General features: G+C 44.8%; 2 protein-coding genes across 2 annotated transcripts in view; both read left to right on the top strand.

Moving 5' to 3' along the window:
• ACTN2 (actinin alpha 2) overlaps positions 1-20,426 on the top strand; it is a 396,531-nt gene that overhangs the window by 71,719 nt on the left and 304,386 nt on the right. The window lies entirely within an intron of this gene.
• MTR (5-methyltetrahydrofolate-homocysteine methyltransferase) overlaps positions 14,752-20,426 on the top strand; it is a 53,033-nt gene continuing 47,358 nt past the window's right edge. Inside the window, exon 1 of the mRNA XM_049830602.1 lies at positions 14,752-14,837. Within this exon, the coding sequence (XP_049686559.1) occupies positions 14,801-14,837 (37 nt within the window). The 5' untranslated portion in view covers positions 14,752-14,800. The remainder of the gene's footprint in view (positions 14,838-20,426) is intronic.

Raw genomic sequence — 20,426 nt, 5'->3', positions numbered from 1 at the left:
CCACCTAAATGACTGCTGGGCAGGCTGAATCCTATTAAAAAATAAATCTGTATATCTCTCATTGTCACAATTTAATGCAACTGGAAGAATAAAACATTGAGCTTCCAAATGTGGCACAAAAGCAAAATCTCAGCGCTACAGGCAGGATTATGCTAAGAATTGGCACAGAGGCAGTTTATATCTGACACCTCTATTGGGTGTCATTCATGCTCTCTACCTGCTAGTTTTTATATTGCAGTATCCTTCCTATTTTGGTAATGTGGAAGAGACTTCTAAACTCCTCCTGAATTACCTGAATGTTCTGTTGATCAAAGCATGAGAGAGATAATGTTATCAGCAGCAAGAGAAAGACTTTTGCAAAGTAATTTTTTCATTCCCATATCAGGTTTCTAATTTCTAAAGTGGAGTAAACAGAGCCAGTGACAGCTGTAGGGATTAATTACCCATCTGTACTTGCCTAAAAATGTTATACCATATTTATTACTTTAATTTGCCTTTCACGTTAAAAAAAAAAAAAAAAAGTATCATAAAGTTATTTCTCCCAGCGTCATTTGTTTTTAGGGTAACTAGATTAAATAAGCAAGCTGTGTTATTTTACCCTGAAGAGGGTAAAATTCAAGGATCTTTAAAATATTATGTGGTCAAGTTCCAGGGCTATGGGTTTGACAGCGAGATTTCCTTTTCCTCTAAGGCTCCATTTTTAGTAGGTGGCATTTGTATTTTTCTGTAGAATCAGTCTGTTCACACTGGGAATCGATGCAGTGGCATTTTCTGTCTATGCAATTCTGGCAGCAAACTGGCTTTACTATAGAAAAAGCACAGTAACTGAGCCCAAGGTAATGAATGTGCCAATCACAGGGGCCCAATCGAGGTTCAACAGGTGAAGGTATGGCATTATTTTGATGATGTTATGAATGAGGGTTATGGACTAAATTAAAATTCAAAAAAGTCAGTAAGGTTTTAAGTTGCTTTAGTGACCATAATACAGATGTCTTCTGTGACTTTACATGGATACAACAGTTCTTTGAAAATCTTCCTGCCAAGATAATCTTGATTTTGTAGTAATCGTTTTCAGTCAGTGATCTTCAGAAAGGAGCTGATGCAGGTAGAAAGCAGTGCTTGTCAGCTCTGTGCTACCTTCATATCTCCTTTCTGTATAGAGAGTTTCCAGCACTTCTTTTCTTACCTACTGGCCGCAAAAGGCTTGGATCAGAGCTGTTCCTGGTGGCTTGTATTTTCCTCAGAACATCCTGTTGTTCAGTTTGCCCACTTCTTGCAGGAGACCATGCTCTTTTATTCAGCTTGTTCCTGCTGTCTGTAGAGGTTATCCCAGACAAAAGTGGTCTCAATGAAGGAGGAAAATAGTTCCTATTAGCAGCTGGATTTGGACAGTGAGCAGTTTCCTGACTTAAATGGCTTGTGGTTGAGAGTAATTCTGTAAGAAAGTAATCGGTTGATCATCGAATCAACCAGTAATATTTAGATGAGAAAGTAATACTTTGGTAAGAGGTGACACTTCTTTTGAAGAACATTCATCACTTATTTTTGCCAAACCCAAGTCCTTGGTCCTCGTCTTCTTCAGTGGGACTGTGCCTCTTGGTGTCATCTGGAGTTCACAACTTTTAAGAGAGGAGTAAGCCTGAGGTCATTTTTCCACAGAAATAAGGAACAAAGTCAGTGAAAGTCTGATATACAAAAAGGAAGCAGGGAATAATCTGTATGAAAATGTCTCATAAAGAAGGATCAGCTCAGTCAAACAAGAAAGCATGTGCATCGTTTCATGTTGTGAGCGTAAAGTAAAAATTATTGGATCTGGGTCTCCGCTTGTGTTACAATAGAAAATGACATTAAAACAGCTGTAAGTTTAGCACAGTGAAAGTTTAGCACAATATGCCTGTGCTTTGGATTCCTGACTAACTTATTTCTTACCAGGGAAAACTGCTTAGCAGTCTTTGAGTTATTGTATTATGCCAGGATTTATGGCTGAAAACCCTTCCCTACTTCTGGAGGCAGAGCGCTAGAGGAGGTCGTGCTGTTGTGGTGGGAACGTTACACAACAAGCACCCGAAAGGCTCTTTCCAGAATCAGCAAAACTTCCCCTGAGATGCCAGTAATGCTCAAACATGCAATACCTACTATAATTATACAGTGTGACCATTTCTAGTGTTGCTTTAACCTCACTGCTCACTAAAGTATTTCTTTCTTGGTAAATACTAACCAGATTTCAGAAGAACTGAAATACCTGTTCATTCCCCGTGTACCTCTTCCTCAGGTGTGCTGGTTTTTGGCTGGGATAGAGTTAGTTTTCTTCATAGTAGCCAGTATGGGGCTATGTTTTGGATTTGTGCTGGGAACAGTCATGCTAATACAGGGATGTTTTCCTTGCTGCTGAGCAGTGCTTATGCAGAGTCAAGGCCTTTTCTGCTTCTCACCCCACCCCGCCAGCGGGGAGGCTGGGGGGGGCACAAGAAGTTGGGAGTGGACACAGCCAGGACAGCTGACCCCAAATGACCAAGGGATATTCCAGACCGTATGATGTCATGGTCGGTATATAAAGCTGGGGGAAGAAGAAGGAAGGCCGGGATGTTCGGAGTGATGGCGTTTGTCTTCCCAAGTCCCCGTTAGGCGTGCTGGAGCCCTGCTCTGCTGGAGGTGGCTGAACACCTGCCTGCCGTGGGAAGCGGGGAATGAATTCCTTGCTTTGCTTTGCTTGCACGCGTGGCTTTTGCTTTACCTATTAAACTGTCTTTACCTCAACCCATGAGTTTTCTCACTTTTACTCTTCCGATTCCCTCCCCCACCCCGCAGTAGGGGGAGTGAGTGAGTGGCTGTGTGAGGTTTAGCTGCCAGCTGGGCTTAAACCACACCACCAAGTTTTATGTTTAACAACCTGTGCACTTATTTGCTTGTGCATCAGTCTGCCTTCTACTTGTGTTCAGAGGGCATTCTATTTGAGAAGCCACTTCAACAGCATAAAGTCTCCACTACAGATAGCTGTTCGTGTGTTCTGGTGAGATCCTACTTGTTTCAGACCAAATATTTTTATATAGGAAAACTGACTGTTCTAAGCTGTATTTTTTTTTTTTTTTATGTTAGTCTCTTTTTAAAATGTGTGATTCCTTTCTAATTTTAAGCCAAGGTGTGGGCTGCCACCACAAAGGACAAGTCTATCTCTACTTTTTCCATGATCCCATTTATTTATAAATAGAACTGTTCCCTGGTCTGGTTACTGTGCTGGCTCGGAATACTTATCCAGGGTGCTAAGAACAGTAGATTATCCCCTCCAGCAGCAGCCTGTATTTACATTACCTTAAAGTGATTGTGTAACTGTGGAATTAGGAACCCAGCCACGCACTTTCACTGGAAGTCCTTTACTATTGACAACAAAAGAACATTTATGTGTAGACAACAAACCTTGAGCCAGTACTAGGAATACCACTCATTTCCCTCATAAAGTAAGAGAGCTACATTAAATGACAAGCTCAGTCTTTTCTGTATGTGAGCTTGACTAGGTTTTCATATTCTAAGCTTCAAAAGAAAATCCTCTGCCAATTTGCTGGGTTTGGGGAAATGTCATTAGCATTGGTAATACTGCTTTGCACAAATTTGATTATCAGCATATTGCTTTAATTACTTGGAAATCAAATATATTGGATGAATGTCCTGAAGGGATAAATGTCCTGAGGCTATTTTAACACCCATCCATCCCTCACCTTCTTGCTCCTGGCTCTTCTGTTTCAAAACCTGGCCGTTCTATTTGGCCCCAATTCATGGAAACTTTCTTCCCCTCAAGATACCTGTCGATGCTTTAAGTGGAAAATGCCCTCAAGCGCTGTCCTCAGGAGGAGCAGTTATCATACGTGCTCTCCTGAGCTGGAGACATCCAACCGCATAATGGCTACTACTTGTGTCAGAAGCTCAGGTCGAGACGAGCTCTAATGGCAGACCACAAACACAGAGGGCTCTGTTTCAGGTTTCAGCTGGTCTGCTGATAAGACTGAAGGAAAAGAAATGTTTGCACAAGTTGCCAGCCAGCCTTGCCTTGATTTGCACTGAACTGTCAATATAGGCACACCAAATTAATGTAATTAAAAAACCCCCAAACATAGAAAAGCATAGAATGGCTATATTAAACATCTTGTTCAGACCTGTATCCTGGCTCTGACGGTTACCAATAACAGACACAACAGAAAAGTGTAAAAGCGAGGCAGCGTGTTGCCATGTGTGCCCAGAAGAGTCTCCGAGTCACTAGTAATTTGTGGGTCAGGAACTTGTGGAACACTGCGCACCGATGCCAAAAATCTAGTCTTTTTTCTGCTAAAGTACTATCTTTTCTGAGAGCTCTTTTTGTATTCCTCTCAGTAGGACCTACTGTTCTATAAATTCTCTGGCAGGCTATTGGATATGCTTGAAAAAAAGGTTTACTGTTTGTTCTTTTATCTTTTGCAAACTGTTCGTCAAAGTCTTTGGTTTCCCTTATTATCTGTTTACACTTAACCTGCCAGAATTTATAATCCTATTTTCCTCAAATGAACACAATGCCAGGTTTCTGAAGGATGCTTGCAAAATGCAGGCAATCTAAGAGAGAGGAAATCCTACCTCCCATGAGATAAAAAAACCCCCACCAAACCCCAGTCACAGTTTTAACAAACTCTTTAGCAAACCTGATTATTTACATGAAGATCAGACACCCAGTAAGGTTTGGTGGCTGCCCGGGTGAGCATGATGAATATGTATGGCAGACACAATGCTGTCGGACACTACACCCCTGAGGTCCTATCTACTGACATTGTGATGAAACCAAAGACACGGGATTTAATATCGTGCAGCATGCCGAATAACAGTCTTGCTGTTATTTGTGCATCGTCTAGGGACAACACTCCTGACAGTCCTAACTTTCAGCTTTGTTATTCGCTAACGGAAGGTGACAAAGCCTGGTTTGTCACAGCACGCTGGCAAGAAAGTGTACTGTCCAGCAAACACTTCTGCCACTCGGAAATAATAACCGTGTCACTATCTGAATTGACTTGTGGAAGAAGGGGCTGAAATGTTAATATATTTTGGTGTGTAAATAAAAACGTACAAGTAGCACTACACTCTTTAGTCATTGTATTATATTTCATTCTTTCCCATTGTTCAACTGAATATAGTTGCATATTCACTTGTAAGAAGCTGAAGTTATGCTTGTGACAAAAAAAAAAAGAGTAAACTTTATAAAAAAGAAAGGTAACACATTTTTTAACACTTTTCATTCCTCTCCTTAACAATCAATACATTTCTATCAGCCACCTGAACTTAAGAAGACTGGCCCCCATGGCACTCTAAATACTTTGATTATGCGTGTTCAAAACCCTTCCCTCCATCAAAAATGAATAACCGCCTTTTTCATTTTATTTCAGTATGAAAAACTGAAAACATTCATTTTTGACTGAGCCCAGCTGACCGCCCTGCTACTCTCCCTCTTCTGGGAGTTTGGGCAGATTTTTTGTAAGACTCATTGTTTCTTCAAGCCAGACCAAGAACCCAGATGGCCCAACTGGCTGTATTTGCAGAGGACAACTGGAATATCTACAGTGGAATATGAATTCTGCTAAAGTCCTTTTGGAACAGCTCCTTATGGCAACACCTAGCTCAGAGTCATTACCCTTTATTTATGATGGTGGCATTTAACTGAAGTGTTACCCTGCAGACAGGATTGCCTTTAACAGTGGCCATTCATTTGTCTTTTCTGAGGAGGCATCTCCCTTCCTGTGAGCGTTACTGTCTCTTCTCAGATTGCTTTCCCTTCTAACCCAGTCACCAGCCTCTTTCTGCAGCTGCCCTTTGCCCATTTCTAACAGCTGTCCTTTAGAGCTTAAATGTTTCTGACTGGAGATGTTAACTCAAATCTAGTTTAATGATCTCAAGGCTCCCTTGAATTGGATTTTGAAGGGAAACACTTTATTTCTACTTGATCAGAATGCAGTTGTTCTTGATGTGTACTAAGGCAATAAAGTATTATTCCCTTTTTTTTTATTTAATATCTTTAGCTTTACCTGCTACTCCTGGGGTACTTACTAGACCCTTCAATGGACAGGAATGATAGTACGCCTCTCCAGCCACCAGCTGTATATGGAAAGAGATTTGTGTACCACATGGAAAATGAAGATATAAACCACAGATTATTCCACCAGCACTTTCTGGCATCAAAATCCAGGTGCTTGCCCTGAGTTTAGATCTACACAGTAAAGAGAGAAAAGGCGAGTTATGCCTGATTAACCTACCCCCCCAGCTCATACCCTCTTCATACCCTCCTCGTGGCTTTGCCAGCTCCCAATGTACCTGCCCTGCACGCATGTAGAAGTGAAAACAGGAGAGAAGAAAAGGGGAGGGTGAAACAGAGTATTTTCACGTGCCACAATATACAGGGGGACTCGGATCTGCTTTCTCTTGCAGCCCTCTAACACTGCTTACAAGCTCAAGTCATTGACAGAGACTCTATTATGTGAGGGGCTGTACAGCGTTTAAAGACTGCTCCTGATCTAAGGAACAGTTGGGAAATGTACATGGAAAAGGCTGATGGGATGTAGCAATGCTAATAGAGACTTCTGAGGACTTGTCAGCAGATCTTAGATTGCTTAACATGTTTTAGGCTTTACAAGTGTTAAGGCCCAAAAGTAAGTCTTTAGTTTAACAAGACAAAAAGAGATGCCAGGAAAAAAAATAAAATCAAAGGGAAGTATTGTAGACCATAGGCTCCAGAAGAAACTTTTCACTTCCATGTTGAAAAGAAGCCAAATAAGACCTGACTGGTGTAAGTAACCACAGGGTGGAAATATTTGGCCTTTAGGGTGACAAAATACACTCTGGGCTTATTTGTTTTAATGTAAATTTCTATTACAGATAACTGAAGAAGGGCTCTGCCCTAGAGCAGTGTTCCCTGTCAGCGTATCTTGTTCATGCTGTCACTACTGCTTGCAGATACAAGAGGCTTTTTCTTCCTCACAATTTAATTTCTGAAGCTTGGGCAAGATTTAAAACCAACACCACCTGTGCATATTTCTTCATATCTTAAGATACACAAGACTTTCAGCATTGTTCACTGTGAGGGTGGTGAGGCACTGGCACAGGTTGCCCAGAGATGCTGCGGATGCCCCATCCCTGGCAGTGTTCAAGGCCAGGTTGGATGGGGCTTGGAGCAACCTGCTCCAGTGGAAGGTGTCCCTGCCCATGGCAGGGGGGTTGGAACTAGGTGGTCTTTATGGTCCCTTCCAACCCAAACCACCCTGTGATTCTATGATAAGGTTCTCTTCTGTCTGCTAGGTTTATATCGTTATACCATGTATTGGTTTTGTGTGGCAAGGTTTTGGTAGCAGGGGGTGGGTTACAGGGGTGGCTTCTGTAAGAAGCTGCTGGAAGCTTCTCCTGTGTTTGAGAGAGAGCGAGCCCATACCAGCCGGCTCTAAGATGGACCCGCCACCGGCCAAGGCCGAGCCCATCAGTGATAGTAGTAACGCCTCTGTGATAACATTTTTAAGAAGGAAAAAAAAGTTAGGCCAGGGAGAAACAGCCGCCGGAGAGAGGACTGAGATCATGAAAGAGAAACAAGCCTGCGGACACCAAGGTCAGTGAAGAAGGAGGGGGAGGAGATGCTCCAGGCGCCGGAGCGGAGATTCCCCTGCAGCCCATGGTGAAGACCCTGGTGAGGCAGGCTGTCCCCCTGCAGCCCAGGGAGGTCCACGGTGGAGCAGATCTCCACCTGCAGCCCGTGGAGGACCCCACGCCGGAGCAGGTGGGCTCATGAAGGAGGCTGTGACCCCGTGGGAACCCCGTTCTGGAGCAGGCTCCTGGCAGGACCTGAGGATCTGTGGAGAGAGGAGCCCACGGAGCAGGTTTTCTGGCAGGACTTGTGACCCTGTGGGGGACCCACGCTGGAGCAGTGTGCTCCTGAAGGACTGCAGCCCATGGGAAGGGACCCATGCTGGAGCAGTTCGTAAAGAACTGCAGCCCGTGGGAATGGCCCATGTTGGAGAAGTTCGTGGAGGACTGTCTCCTGTGGGTGGGACCCCACGCTGGAGCAGGGGAAGAGTGTGATGAGCCCTCCCCCTGAGGAGGTGAAGTGGCAGAAAATAACATGTGATGATCGTAAACCCCATCCCTGTCCCCCTGTGCCGCTGGGGGGGCTTGGTGGAGAATTCTGGCAGTGAAGTTGTGCCCGGGAAGAAGGGAGGGGTGGAGGGAAGGTGTTCTGAGATTTTATTTCTCATTACCTTACTCTGGTTGATTTGTAATAAATTGAGCTAATTTTCCCCAAGCTGAGTCTGTTTTGCCTGTGACAGTAATTAGTGAATGATCTCTCCTGTCCTTATCTCGATCCACAAGTTTTTTGTCATATTTTTCTCTCCCCTGTCCAGCTGAGGATGCAGGAGTGATAGAACGGCTTTGGTGGGCACCTTGGTGTCCAGCCAGGGTCAACCTATCACATACCACTTGCATATTTCTTTCATTTAATATTTTGTTTTGAAAACAATTTTCTTTATTCACAGTTAATATTTCCAGCAAACGCAGTTCTCTAGAAGCACTCATATTTCTGGAACTGGTTCCTTAAACTTGTTTTCTAGCTCATGTCTGGGACTCAAATCCTTGCCTCCTGTCTCCTTGCTCCTGACCTCATCAGCTTCCTGTTCCCCTCCCTGTTTCTGCTCTTCTACGTAGAATAAATTGAACACAAGAGAGGGGATAGCATTGCTCAAACCACTCTGAAGAAAGAGGTAGAGGAAATGTCACTGCTATGTCTGTGATCACATGCAGTTTTCACAAAGGGTTGAAACTTGGTAGGTTAGACTTTAAAACAAATGGAATGAACTGTGCAGTTTCAAAGTCCTTTAAAGGAAAGAGAATTACCTATAAAACATGCTTTTCTAACAGATAGTTGATAACATACAGGATTGCTTGTATGTCTCAGTCAGGGAAAGCCAAGTAGGGCACTAGTCTTTCCAGGTATTTTAAACAGATGGGTTCCTTCTGCCTTTGCAAAAAAAAATCTTAAAAGGTTCACTGTTCACCAAAAGAAAGCTATATTAATAGAGGCTATTCACTGCCTGGAACAGAGTCACGACTGACAGCCGGGAGCACTGCTGGAAACTCTCCAATGCCACTCACACATCATATGACCTGCACATGTACCTTTTCTCTGCCCCGTTGTGCTACGTCTGCACTACCAGGGTGCAGATGGCTGCATTACTTGGCTACGTCTGCACTTCTCATGTTGTCCACCTTCACGAGCCGGCCAAACCTTTCTACAATCCTCCTTATTAGACACATTTTCATAGATCTCAAGCTGTGTTGAACACAAACTGATGTGCTTGCCAGGTGGAGTGTCATCCCGTTTAAACTGCACACGCAGCAGAAGTATGCCTAGGGCTTGAGCTCTGATAGTTCCCCTCAACTGCTTGTGGCTGTATCTCCGAGCTAGTCTATCTACTGGTAAGGCCCAAAGAACAGCAGCAGGCTCCAGTTGCCCTCAACAGCTACATATCAGACCTCCACCCCTGCACCTCCCACCCATTAGCCATGGAGATGCATTTAACTCAGGCCCTCATCCTCACTTCTAGCTTGAGCTATGTTGTATGTATACTATGTCTTGCCTAGTCTACAAGACTTTCTGGATTGACCTTGGGCCTGTCTCATGGCTATGGATTGTCTAGTGATCACTGGACTGTAGGCTGAACCTGGTAGCGTTGCTGGACCTGGTCTTCTTGTTTTAGGTAGTGCAGGACTGCCTCCTTGCCTGGGAGGTTACTGCTGCTGCCTGCCTTGCTGTCACCCTCACACCTACTCTGTCACCAAGACCTTCCAGTTCTCCTTCACAGGGTGAGCCCTGCAGCCTCGACTGATTTTTGAGGCACTGTGTGTTGAATGGAGAACTTCATAAATGGCTTGCTGTAGTCCCTCAGCCTGTGGATGTCTGGCAACACGGGCAAGAAGCTCTGCCAGCACCTAAGAGAACAGGAGGTACCTTCAGAAACCTCTTTCCATAACCAGTCTGGACTGATCCAGGGCAGATGTTGTCCTGCCCTGGGCAGAGGCAGTGCAGCTCAGACTTCACTCAGCCGTACTAACAGGGAGAAAGAAGCTGAGAATCTCACACACATCCACAGCAAAATGTTTTCTAACTCTCTGAGCTCAACGTCGAGCAGGTTATCTTCGGTGAATGCATTTAGCTGCATGTGACGTGGCCCTTTTTCCTCAGCTCCCATGCTGTCACAGGGCAGCTGGCAAGCCTGCAGTGGTTCTTCCTCTCTCTGCTATGGATTTGACGTGGATGCCTCAAAGGTGCATACTGAAGATTTTAAAAACGCTGAAATAAATTGAAAGCAGTTGACACAGTTTGCCTTGCACAGCTGTATGGATAAGCTGTAAGACTACACCCCCTATTGAATTCCCTGTCCTCCTCATGCCTGTGTTTCAGTCCTTCTAGGCATTTATACACTTTTTGATCAACATGGAGTCTCTAAAGAGATGCAAAAGGTTATATTCAGTTCACTTTAGTGTGTTTGTTTTCACTGTGATGGAGACTTTGTTTGTGGGGTTTTTTTTAAGTAGTGAAGTCCAAAATCTGTTCTGTGGTAAGTAGAATGAATTTGTTGATATTCCTCTAAGCTGCAAATGTTTAATAGGCTATTTTGGCATTTGGAGTGTGCTTAGAATTGGTCTTGAAACAATCAGCTTTCTTCTGGTTTCTGGTAATATTTTGATCCTGGAATAGAAATGTTAACATCATAATTTGACTTAATATACAAATAATCTGCATCTGGATCACAAAAAAATCACCCTCTAAGTTGTGGGGCTAGAAAATTAGTTATTAAATAGAAATTGTAATTTTTAAGCACAGGGGAAATTCTGAAAATAAAAAACAAGGAGTGTAACTTAGTCACCCGAAATAGGGCAAGAATCCAGCTGCAGCAAAATAGCACAAGTGGTAAGTAACCTTACAGATCAGTGCCAAGAGCTGTGCTCTGAGATCAGATTAATCTGTTTTCTCTTTCAGATTTCTGCACGGTGCTGTGAATGCTTCACTTGGATACAATCCTCTGAAATATGACTGTTCTTTAGTAACATGAATAATCCCACTGTTCTGGTTTAAAGAAGGATTACTTATGTGAATAGCCCATTGGGAACTGCATCCTCAGGAATAAAGGCAGATAATATGGGAATGAAAGGCATATTTTTGTAATTAATATTACGGAGGTATCTAAAACACATAACCAAAAGCTAAAAGAGTTGCTAAGCCCCTGTGTTTGATCTTACACATGCATAAGATGAGTATGCCATTTGAATACATGGGTGTGCAAGTAGAGAGTGAACTAGTGAACCAGATCCTTGGCGCTGGAAAAAAAAATCAAAATATGAAGTTGGCTTTGTTTGCTTCAAACACTACCTGGTTTTAAAAGATCTGTGAGAGTAGCTGTGTGTGGGAAGAGCTAGGGAAAGCGGTTGTTTGAAAATACCTTCAAATATACTTGAAATACCAGAACTTGATCTGACTTAAAGATTATTTTTTTTTTTTTTGCTAAGGATATTAATTTGGATTTATAGTTTAATTCTGTCGCAATTAGGAAGATGTTAGCTTCACTAAAGCACCACTTATAACCACCTTCAGAAATCAGGATTCTCACCATGATGATAGATGTCTGAAACTGATGTTTAAATAGGACTAATTCCCAAGAGTGTTAAGGTTAGGTTTCTCAGGCGTGGAAATGATGATAACTTTGTGTTCTCCCTTCCTTTACTCTATTGCTCCAGCAACTCTAAGCTGCTCCTGGTGTTACTCTAAATGTATGAAAAAGAACAGTATTTTGACAGCCTAATTTAGTAAAATAAGAACACTCTGTAACACAAAGAAAAAGCACTTTTCAAGCTTAAGGGCATGCTCGCTGCAAATCCTTATAGGTTTCCTGCAAATTCACCATGTATTAGAGCTTCTCAAAGAAATAGTTCAAAAATCTTGGTTACTGCAGGTGTGTGGCAGCCTCAGGATAGGGACACGCGCCGGGACTCTTAGCACTGCGCAGTACTGTCATGATTGAAACTAAACCAAGAAAAGGCACCTGAGATCCTCTAACATTGCAACACATATTAAAGCTGAAGTTCTGTGTTGATACTCCTTTGTTGGATGATCAGGTTTGATAATCGCTACCTTTAACCATCATTCCTCTTTCCTTCACCCTCCGGAGTGTATCTTGCCTCGGTTGTGCTCACTCAGTCGTCTGTACAACGCCAGTTTCTCAAGCAGATTAAACACAGTCTGAGGCTGGGGGGCTGCTGCCCTTTCTTCCTGCTGCTGCTCCTACATCAGCTCTGGAGACCATACAGCTGCAGACGAATTGGATCAGAAACCTGTTCCCACTGAAAATTGACCCTTAAGGAAGACTTGTGTTTAAGGGCTAGCACCTGCATAAAGAAAGGCACAGAAATAGGAGGATGGCGCAGGGTGGAATTTGGGACTGACTTTTCACAGCACTGCACTGTCAAACAGGCTCAAACTGGTTGTGAAATTGCAGAGCAAATGGGATCTGTGAAATGATACTTTTCAAAAGCACCTTCAAATTTTCAGCTTTTTTTTTTTTTTTTCCCCGCTGACCTACTTTGCAGCAGTTACACAAACAACTGCATCAGCACACGCAAGGACGTGCTGAGCTGTGGTACAAAGATCTGTTGCCACAAAGCAACTGTGGAGACAGTGAGCTTTTTAACCTGAATTGCTGCCATAGAAAATTTTCATAGTGTTATATGGCATGACAAAAAGGTTGGAAGTTGTCCAAGCAAGGAAATACACACCCTAAAATCTCTTAATGAATGGTTCTCAAAGCATTGCCCATCTCTATAATGTATGCAAATTATGTGTAAAAGGGATAAAATTAAGCACTCTCTAGGAGTACCTGACTTTTGCTCCTGTTTAGTGTATTCCACTTCTGTTGTTAGGCTTTTAAAGTTTATGGGTTTTCAGACCATTGCATCTTACACTGGAATTTTGGAACATATTTTTGCAGTGGGAGCTCGAGCTGACCACTGCAATGGTTTGCCGAGAGGCAAGGTCCTCTCTTCATCGATGTCTTCTGGCGTTCAAAACTGGAGCGTAGCCTCTACAACTGAAGCTGGACTACTATCTAGTTGATTTGTAGGCTGCCTGTATTTCTTCTGAAGCTGAATTAGACATATACACTATTTAAACATAAAGCTAAATTTTTTATATGTACTTGCACCACCATTGACCAAAGTGACAGTTTATTATAGAAGTTCCTAGATTGCATTGGACTCAAAAGGTTTGTAACCAACTGGTTTTTTGTCTCAAAAGAAAATTCAGGAGTAAACATTTAGCCTCCAGGAATCATCTACACTAATGGCTTTTGACTCATTTGGAGTTCCCTAAAAATTTTCCAGGGAAAACGCAGAAGTCATTATTAAGTACGGTACATGTAGCAACTCATACCCTTAGCTGACAAAAGGTTTTACCATTGCCGCACAGAGCTGAGGCCCAGGTGGCTGAAGGAGGGAAGCAAACTCAGTTCATTCCTGTTAACAGAGAACCAGCGGCCTCTGCATCTTCACTTTGCTTGCTTAAGTTATTGAACCAGCCAAGGAAAACTGGAAAGGCTGGTCAGTAATCTATTTTACAGACTTCCTTCTTCTTTTCATATTTTGAACACTGAACTGGTTTGAATGATGATGCTGTTCATGTTTATTACTGGCATTTGAATTACTAACACTAAATGAAAGCAGCAGTTATTCCCTCGAGCTATTCTGACTCCTGGCAAGCAAGCATTCACTATGCACAGTGAAACAATGCTTACGGGGCTGCTCTGCAGCTGCAACAGGCAGGTACTTCTGTCTTTTAGAATGCAAGTCCTCAGATAAGAAGTTGAAAGGATGTATCCTCATAAGCGAAACTCTTGTGTCAAAATAAGGCCCGTTTTATTTGTTTGACTCTCAAGCAAACCGTGCCTTAATTTGCTCGATTCCTTTGGTATGAACTTGTTTCCAGATTTACATGCCAGTAACGTACATCCATACATCACTGGCGAGTCTGATTTCCAGCTCACGTAAGGCATATTTACATCTCTTTCCGCCCAACACTACGTCTTTAATTGCAATCCAAGTGTCGCTGGCATCTGAAAGACTTATTTCCCCAGCCCCTCCATCCCAGATGAGGCGGCGAAACCATCCCCCAGTAACTACAGGGGCATCTAAAGCTATCGGCACTTAACCTTAGGGGTTCAGAAGACCAGGCTTTGCTTTCCCCATCCAGCCGCAAGTTTAAGCGCTGCCGTCCTCCGGCTGCAAAGGTAAAGCACAACCAGCTCCTCGGTGAGTTTTCAGCCTGCTACTGCGGCTGCCGATCCAGCTTCAGCGGCTCCCGCCGCTCCCCAGCCCCGCCGACACCGGGGCAGAGGGCTGCCGGCCAGCCAGGCCGACCACGGGCCCGAAGAAACGCTGCCCGCCGCCGAGGGACAGCTCCCTCACCCCGCAGCCTTCCCCTGAGGCAGCGTCTGTGTGACAGGCGGGGGGGGGGGGGGGGGGAAACACACGACACACGACACGACACGACCCCCCGCCGCCCGTTCCCCCTCAGGCCAACGACAGCGCCGGCCGCCCCCCCCGCCGCGGGTGCAGCCCGCGCGCGCTGCCCGCGCTCTTGGGCGGAGCTCGCGCGTCAGGGGGGTGGTGACGCGGCCGCCCCGCCGCTGGTGCTCGCCTCACGGCTCGCGCGCGGCCCCCCTCGCCCCTCGCCCGCGGCGGCGGCGGTGACGTCTCGGCAGCAATGGCGCCAACGGGACCGGCGGCTGCCGACCCGCCGGGTAACGGGCGCGAGCGCTGGGGGTGGGGGTGGGGTGCGCGCGCGCGCGCGCGCGCACCGGCTTGTGTGTGGGGCGGGGGGGAGAGATGGCGCCCCCTCCCCCCCCCGTCTCCCTCCTCGGGCGGCAGCGGCGGGCCCGCCACCCGCCACGTGCCGCTGCTGTGGCAGCGGGGCGGGCCCTTGCCTCCTGCGGGCGGGAGGGGTGAGGGGAGCCGCTGCTCCGCTCCCGGGAGCGGCGGGGGCTGCCCCTGAGGGGGGTCGGCGGTCCTGCCGCAGCCGGCGGCGAGCTCGCCCTGCCCTCAGCTGCGGGCGTTTGCCCGCGGTCCCAGGCCGGTGCGGTGGCACCCTGAGGCGGTGCTGGCGGGGGCGTGGTAGTTACTCCGCGGCGTTTGACTTTTGTAAAAGCCGCGTTTGGCGGCTCGGCGCGCGTTTAAAGGCGTCGCGCCCACCCGAAAGCGGGGTGTCGATGGCGGTAGCGAAGAAGGGCGCTTGTTGCGGGAGCCCCTGCGGTGGAGAGCCGGTCCCTTGGAGCAAGGCTTCGCTCTACCTAGAAGGGGTCCGGAGGGTGCTGGGACACCCCCCGTCGGACACAGTTAAGCCGGACGGGGGTGGGAGGGGTAGCAACTGCGGGAGAGGCTGCAGCGTGGTGGTAGGGACGGGGTGTGCTCCAGCTGCTCCGGGGCTCTAAGCCAAAAGTGCCATTTTGCGGGTTAGACAGAAGCCGTTGGAAGGGGAGAAGTAAAATTAGCTGCTAATTGGCATTGTCGGTACTTTAGAAGGGGCTGTTCTGTCAGCGGCTGCTTTCAGTGGTGCTGATACCTGCAGAGATCCCAAGCACTTTCCTCTTTAGCCTGTCTGAGGGGATGCCTGCTGCTGAGCCTGTACTTCAGCCCGGGCTCGCATCCCTCGGCTTGTTAAACAGGCCTGCAGTCCTCCTCGCTGCAGAGCTGTCTGCAGCGCCGACTCCATAATCGGCTTTTGTGGTCTGAGGTTTTTCCAGGTTCCTCTAGCAAAGATGACGTTGACCTGCCCTGCCCTTTCTCCCCTGCCATTCGGGGTTAAGCCGTGGCTAGCGGCTGTCCTGCTGCTGCAGAACTGAATGGGTTTGGCTGAAATGGCAAACATGGGAGGCTATTTCAGCAGCGGCTTGAGAAGTGGTGGCAGTTGGAGAAAAGTTCTGCTTAGACGGAAGCAAAAATTGCATGCCGGGGGTGTTTGTGGAGCCCCGCTGAACAGGCAGAAGGCAGTAGATGGTGGTGTGTACATCTGGCAGTGATGCAAAGGACTTGCATTTGGGAGCAGGCTGTTGGGAAGCTGGGTGAAGCGCTTCTCCCTAGCCTTTCAGTGGCAGAGCTTGCCACAAAGTGAGACTGTGCTGGTCTGGTGGCTGGTTTGTTTCCTCGTGGTTACTGCCCACGGTGAATATCTGGTAATCTGTTGTGAAAAGTTTAATGCTGGGAGATGGACAGCTGTAGTTATGACACAGGAAGCTGTTGAGCTCGGGATTTGTGTGTTCAGCTAGAGACGGCGGGCACAACTCTGTTATTCTGAGACTTCAGTGACTTTTGTGGTTGTTGTTTGCCTTTCAAGCTAACTTTGTAAATGCATTGGCTACACAAGCGTCTGTCTAGCTGGTATAGAAGACCTGAATGGTTCTTAAGACAGGTGCCAACCCAGAAAATGCCAGCAAGGTGCTCATAGGTAGCCAAGGTGAAGTGGTCAGATCCAATGCTTCTCTCTTTGGATAGGCAGGGTAACAAATAACTTAGCAATAGGGTGCTGCTGCCCACTGTTCCAGAGGACCTGTCTGCCATCTGTTGCTACAGTTCATCAAACTCCTAAAGTTGCCAGAGGGCATCCACTTGAAGAGGATTTTAATAAATTAAACAGCAAGTAATGCTAAGGTTGTCATGAGCTGTCTGTGGCAGGCTGATAGCAGGACTGTCCTTTTTTGCTACTATTGTCGTAATTTCTGTGTGCTGCACAATAATTCTTTGAATGATGGAGAAACTTGTGCTTGGAGCTGGTATGGAGCAATGCTGGTTTGCTGAATTAGGATGTGCAAATGTGGAGTGGCCCTGTAGGACAGGACCTGGTCAACTTACGAAATAGGGGGTACTGTAAGTGCCTTAGCTCCTTGTAGTTCTTCAGTTTGTATTCTTCCAAATTAATGTGACGAAAATACTGTAATACTGTCATAGCTGGGTTGATGCTTTATTAAAAGCTTTGGAAGCAACTTGTAATCCTTTATTCCTTTCCAAGTACTTTTATACCAGACTATTTTATACTAAGAATAAATTTTTAATAGAAGTGCATAAATAATAAACACTACCTTTTGAGAATCATTGCACGCATCAGAAAAATATGTTTTTAAGCAAATTGCAGGCTTGGAAGTCCTGTTTCTTGTGGAGGACATGCGTTTATCCCCTCAATTCTGCCCATATGGCCTGTATGTGGGTTGGGTTGGGATAAGGAGATGAGGGAACATCATCTTGCCTTATCCCCTGGGCTGTTTGGTTGCCACATTGTGAAATTGGAAGGTTACAGTTGGGCAAAGTTTGTAATTGTTAGTGGTAGAATGACTGTAGGGGTGAACAGCTGTACCAGAGGGACACCTTCTGTGCTATGCAAACTTGGAAACACCTGCAAGGGGTAAAAGTTGTTGTAGCTGATATAATTTCTGCTTTCAAGACTAGTAATTCCCCTGCTCATGTGATCTAAAGCCAGAGTGTTTACCTTGGGGAAGTGAAGTAGGGTATTAGGATTTTTTTTATTCTGCGTTCTGTATCCCATTGACTTCTAAGCCAATGTTGTTGGGTCACTTTTGTTCTGTCTTGGTATGGTCTGCTAAACTAGTTCCAGCCCTAGAACACTCTGTGTTAGTGTGCTTTTTATTTTAAGTTTCAGTAGAGTATAAAATCAAGGTAATTGGTCCCGGGTCCTGTTACCACTGCTGGCTTGCCTCTATTTCTGTTACAGCAATAGAGGCATTTTTTCTCCTGGACACTTCTGAATGGAAGAGGGAATCTGTTTCCCAAAGCTCACTAGTGATCTTTATAAAACAAATTTTTAATCAACTTCTGGCTAAGCAGAGGTAGGAACGGGGTTTGTAAAACAAACAATCCAACCAACCAAATAAAAAACGCTGACCTGATTTTTTTTCCTTGCTTAGGAATTTCTCCAAATATTTTTTTCATTTATTCTACAACAAACTCTTGCACCCTGTCTGTGCTGGAGAGGGGAATTATGTGAGTTGAATGCTGAATTAAGATGATGGTACTTGTTTAGCAGAGCTGACTCCCAGCCTCCTCCCTGCATTTCTGCCAAGGGCAGAGTTCAGCACTTTCTAGCATGGCTTTATGAATCGATCCTCTGTGATTTATGGGGTCTTTTTGGACCTGTCTGCAGACTCTGTTTCCAACTTGAAAATTGCATCATCAGTGTGATACAGCACAGCTTCAAGTAGTGCAGGCTCCTGATGGAAGAATAGTCAAGTGTTATCCATAGCAAAGACAGGTAAATTGGTGTTTGGTGGGCTTGGAGCTATGCCATCCATTTGTAAAACGTAGAGGCTGTGTACCTCTGGCACTGATGGCCACCTTCATGATTTCCACCCTATTTCCTGCAGCTTTTTAAGATGCTGCTGAAGAAGCACAGATTTTGAAGGCTTCTTCTGAATAAGACTCTTGCAGAGCTGGGAGCAGAGATGAGGCAGAAATCTGTGCTTCTATGAGCAGAAAACTGTACACTGAAGCGGCATCTGTTCAGCGAGGCAAGCTGTAGAGAAAGCAAAACAGACTACGTGAGTTGCAGGATTGAAAACCAAACTGTAAATCTTTGCTTCCCAGTGTGTATAAGAAGATAGTTGGGAAGCACATAGGTAAAAGGGACAGAAGCCTATAGAAAGGAGGAGTGGTGCTTGGGGGGCTCTGATGGCCTGGCTCAGCTGTCTGGGCTGCGGCTCTCAGCATCAAGGAGTTTACTTAGGAGGCTACGTTAAAGCAAAAGCAAGCTCTAATGTGTATGTCTCATTGGGTTGCAGCTCTTGCAAAGCACATGAGTTGCGCTCCATGGGAGTCTGCACGGCAGACATGCTTTCGGATACAATTTTTTGGGTCTTGCTTCTGAAAGCCTTTAGCTCAAGGTCTGATTTTATTTTCATGAATAATTTGATGGTTTAGCATGAGTAGGTTTAAGCTCTTGTATAAGAACCTGCTGAGCCTGTCTGTGTAGTGTTAAAACTTTCAACTTGAAATGAAGGTGGCTCGCTTTTTTGTATTTTAATCCCCCTTCAAATGCTTCATACTTGTTATAGAGCAAACTTTATTTGGCTTCTCTTCTTGCTGAGACTACATCTGATTTAGAGCTGTTTTTCCAGAGCCTTGGTATAAATGTAACCTTGTAATACTTTACTCTTGGCCTCATCTTTTCTCTATCATATTGTTTTTGAACAATACTGATGTCAAAACAGAAGTTGCATTGCAAGAATGCAGAAGGAAAAAAGTCAAATCAGTTAGCAGTTGCCACTGATTTTTAAGTACTACTGAGTATAAGTTGTAATGAGATGTGAGGATATTTTTGTGCTTCAGAAATCATTCATTTTTACAAGTGTTTTGATGATAGTGCATAACCAAAATGCAAAATAGGTGTTTACTCAAAGGGAGTAAGCATAAGCTGAGTGAAGGAGAGAGATGAAGAATAACACATCGTTCATCTACATGGTTGTGAAAGATAAGTGGGGGTCCCACTTACAAATTGGGTTTTTGGTAAAGAGGCTGTTTAATTATTTTGCTATATGCATGTAAGTGTGTCTTTGTTCTGAAATGATTCTCCGTACAATTCTGAAGAAGAGAAGTAGGATTACTTTGGTGGGGTTTGGGGGATTTTGTGGTGGTGGTGCTTTGCCTCTTTTTTTTTTTTTTTTTTTTTTTTTAATGTCTCAGATTATAGTTTTGGCTTTTTGTTTACTGTTTGGGATGGCTTTGTTTGGAATCTTAAAGCATGACAATATTGCATCTTCATTCCTAATGATAGGTCAAAAATTTCTACAGTCTTTTGTTGCAGTTATTGTTAGACTTATCCTGTCCAGTATCTTACAATTAGCATGTGATTTGCTTGATTTGTTTTCTTCTGGCATTGTTGTGAAGCAGAAGAAGATCTTGCTGTGTTTGTGCAAAAGAAAGTAAAACCTGGCTATTATCTCCTGTGTATCTTGTAGTTTGCTCACTAACAGAAGTGCAAAATCATTATTTACTATAATGCTAGAAAGAGGTAAATTTGGGACTCAGTTAAGAATTGTTTTCACAGAATTGCTCTGTTTATTTCTCTTTCTCTATTGTTGTTGTATAGGCAATTAAAGTAGAATATTTTTTTAAATTAAGTTTACTAGTTTCTGGTTTGCACTTGCATACCACTGGGAGTATGGCATCTGGTACCAAGAGGTAGCTCTGTGTTGCTGTTCAAATGTTGCTGTGGTGGATATTATCACACTTTTCAGTGTTGGAGACTAGTTTATGTACAGTTTGATGTATGCCCTTGTGAACTTTTGATATGCTCTTTTTCTGCAGCTGACTGTGTGCAGGTGACTGTA

This window comes from Accipiter gentilis, chromosome 28 (assembly GCF_929443795.1).
Source record: "Accipiter gentilis chromosome 28, bAccGen1.1, whole genome shotgun sequence".
Lineage (NCBI taxonomy): Eukaryota > Metazoa > Chordata > Aves > Accipitriformes > Accipitridae > Astur > Astur gentilis.
Note: the sequence above shows the minus strand (reverse complement) of the source record. Positions and strands in the feature narration are given on the sequence as shown.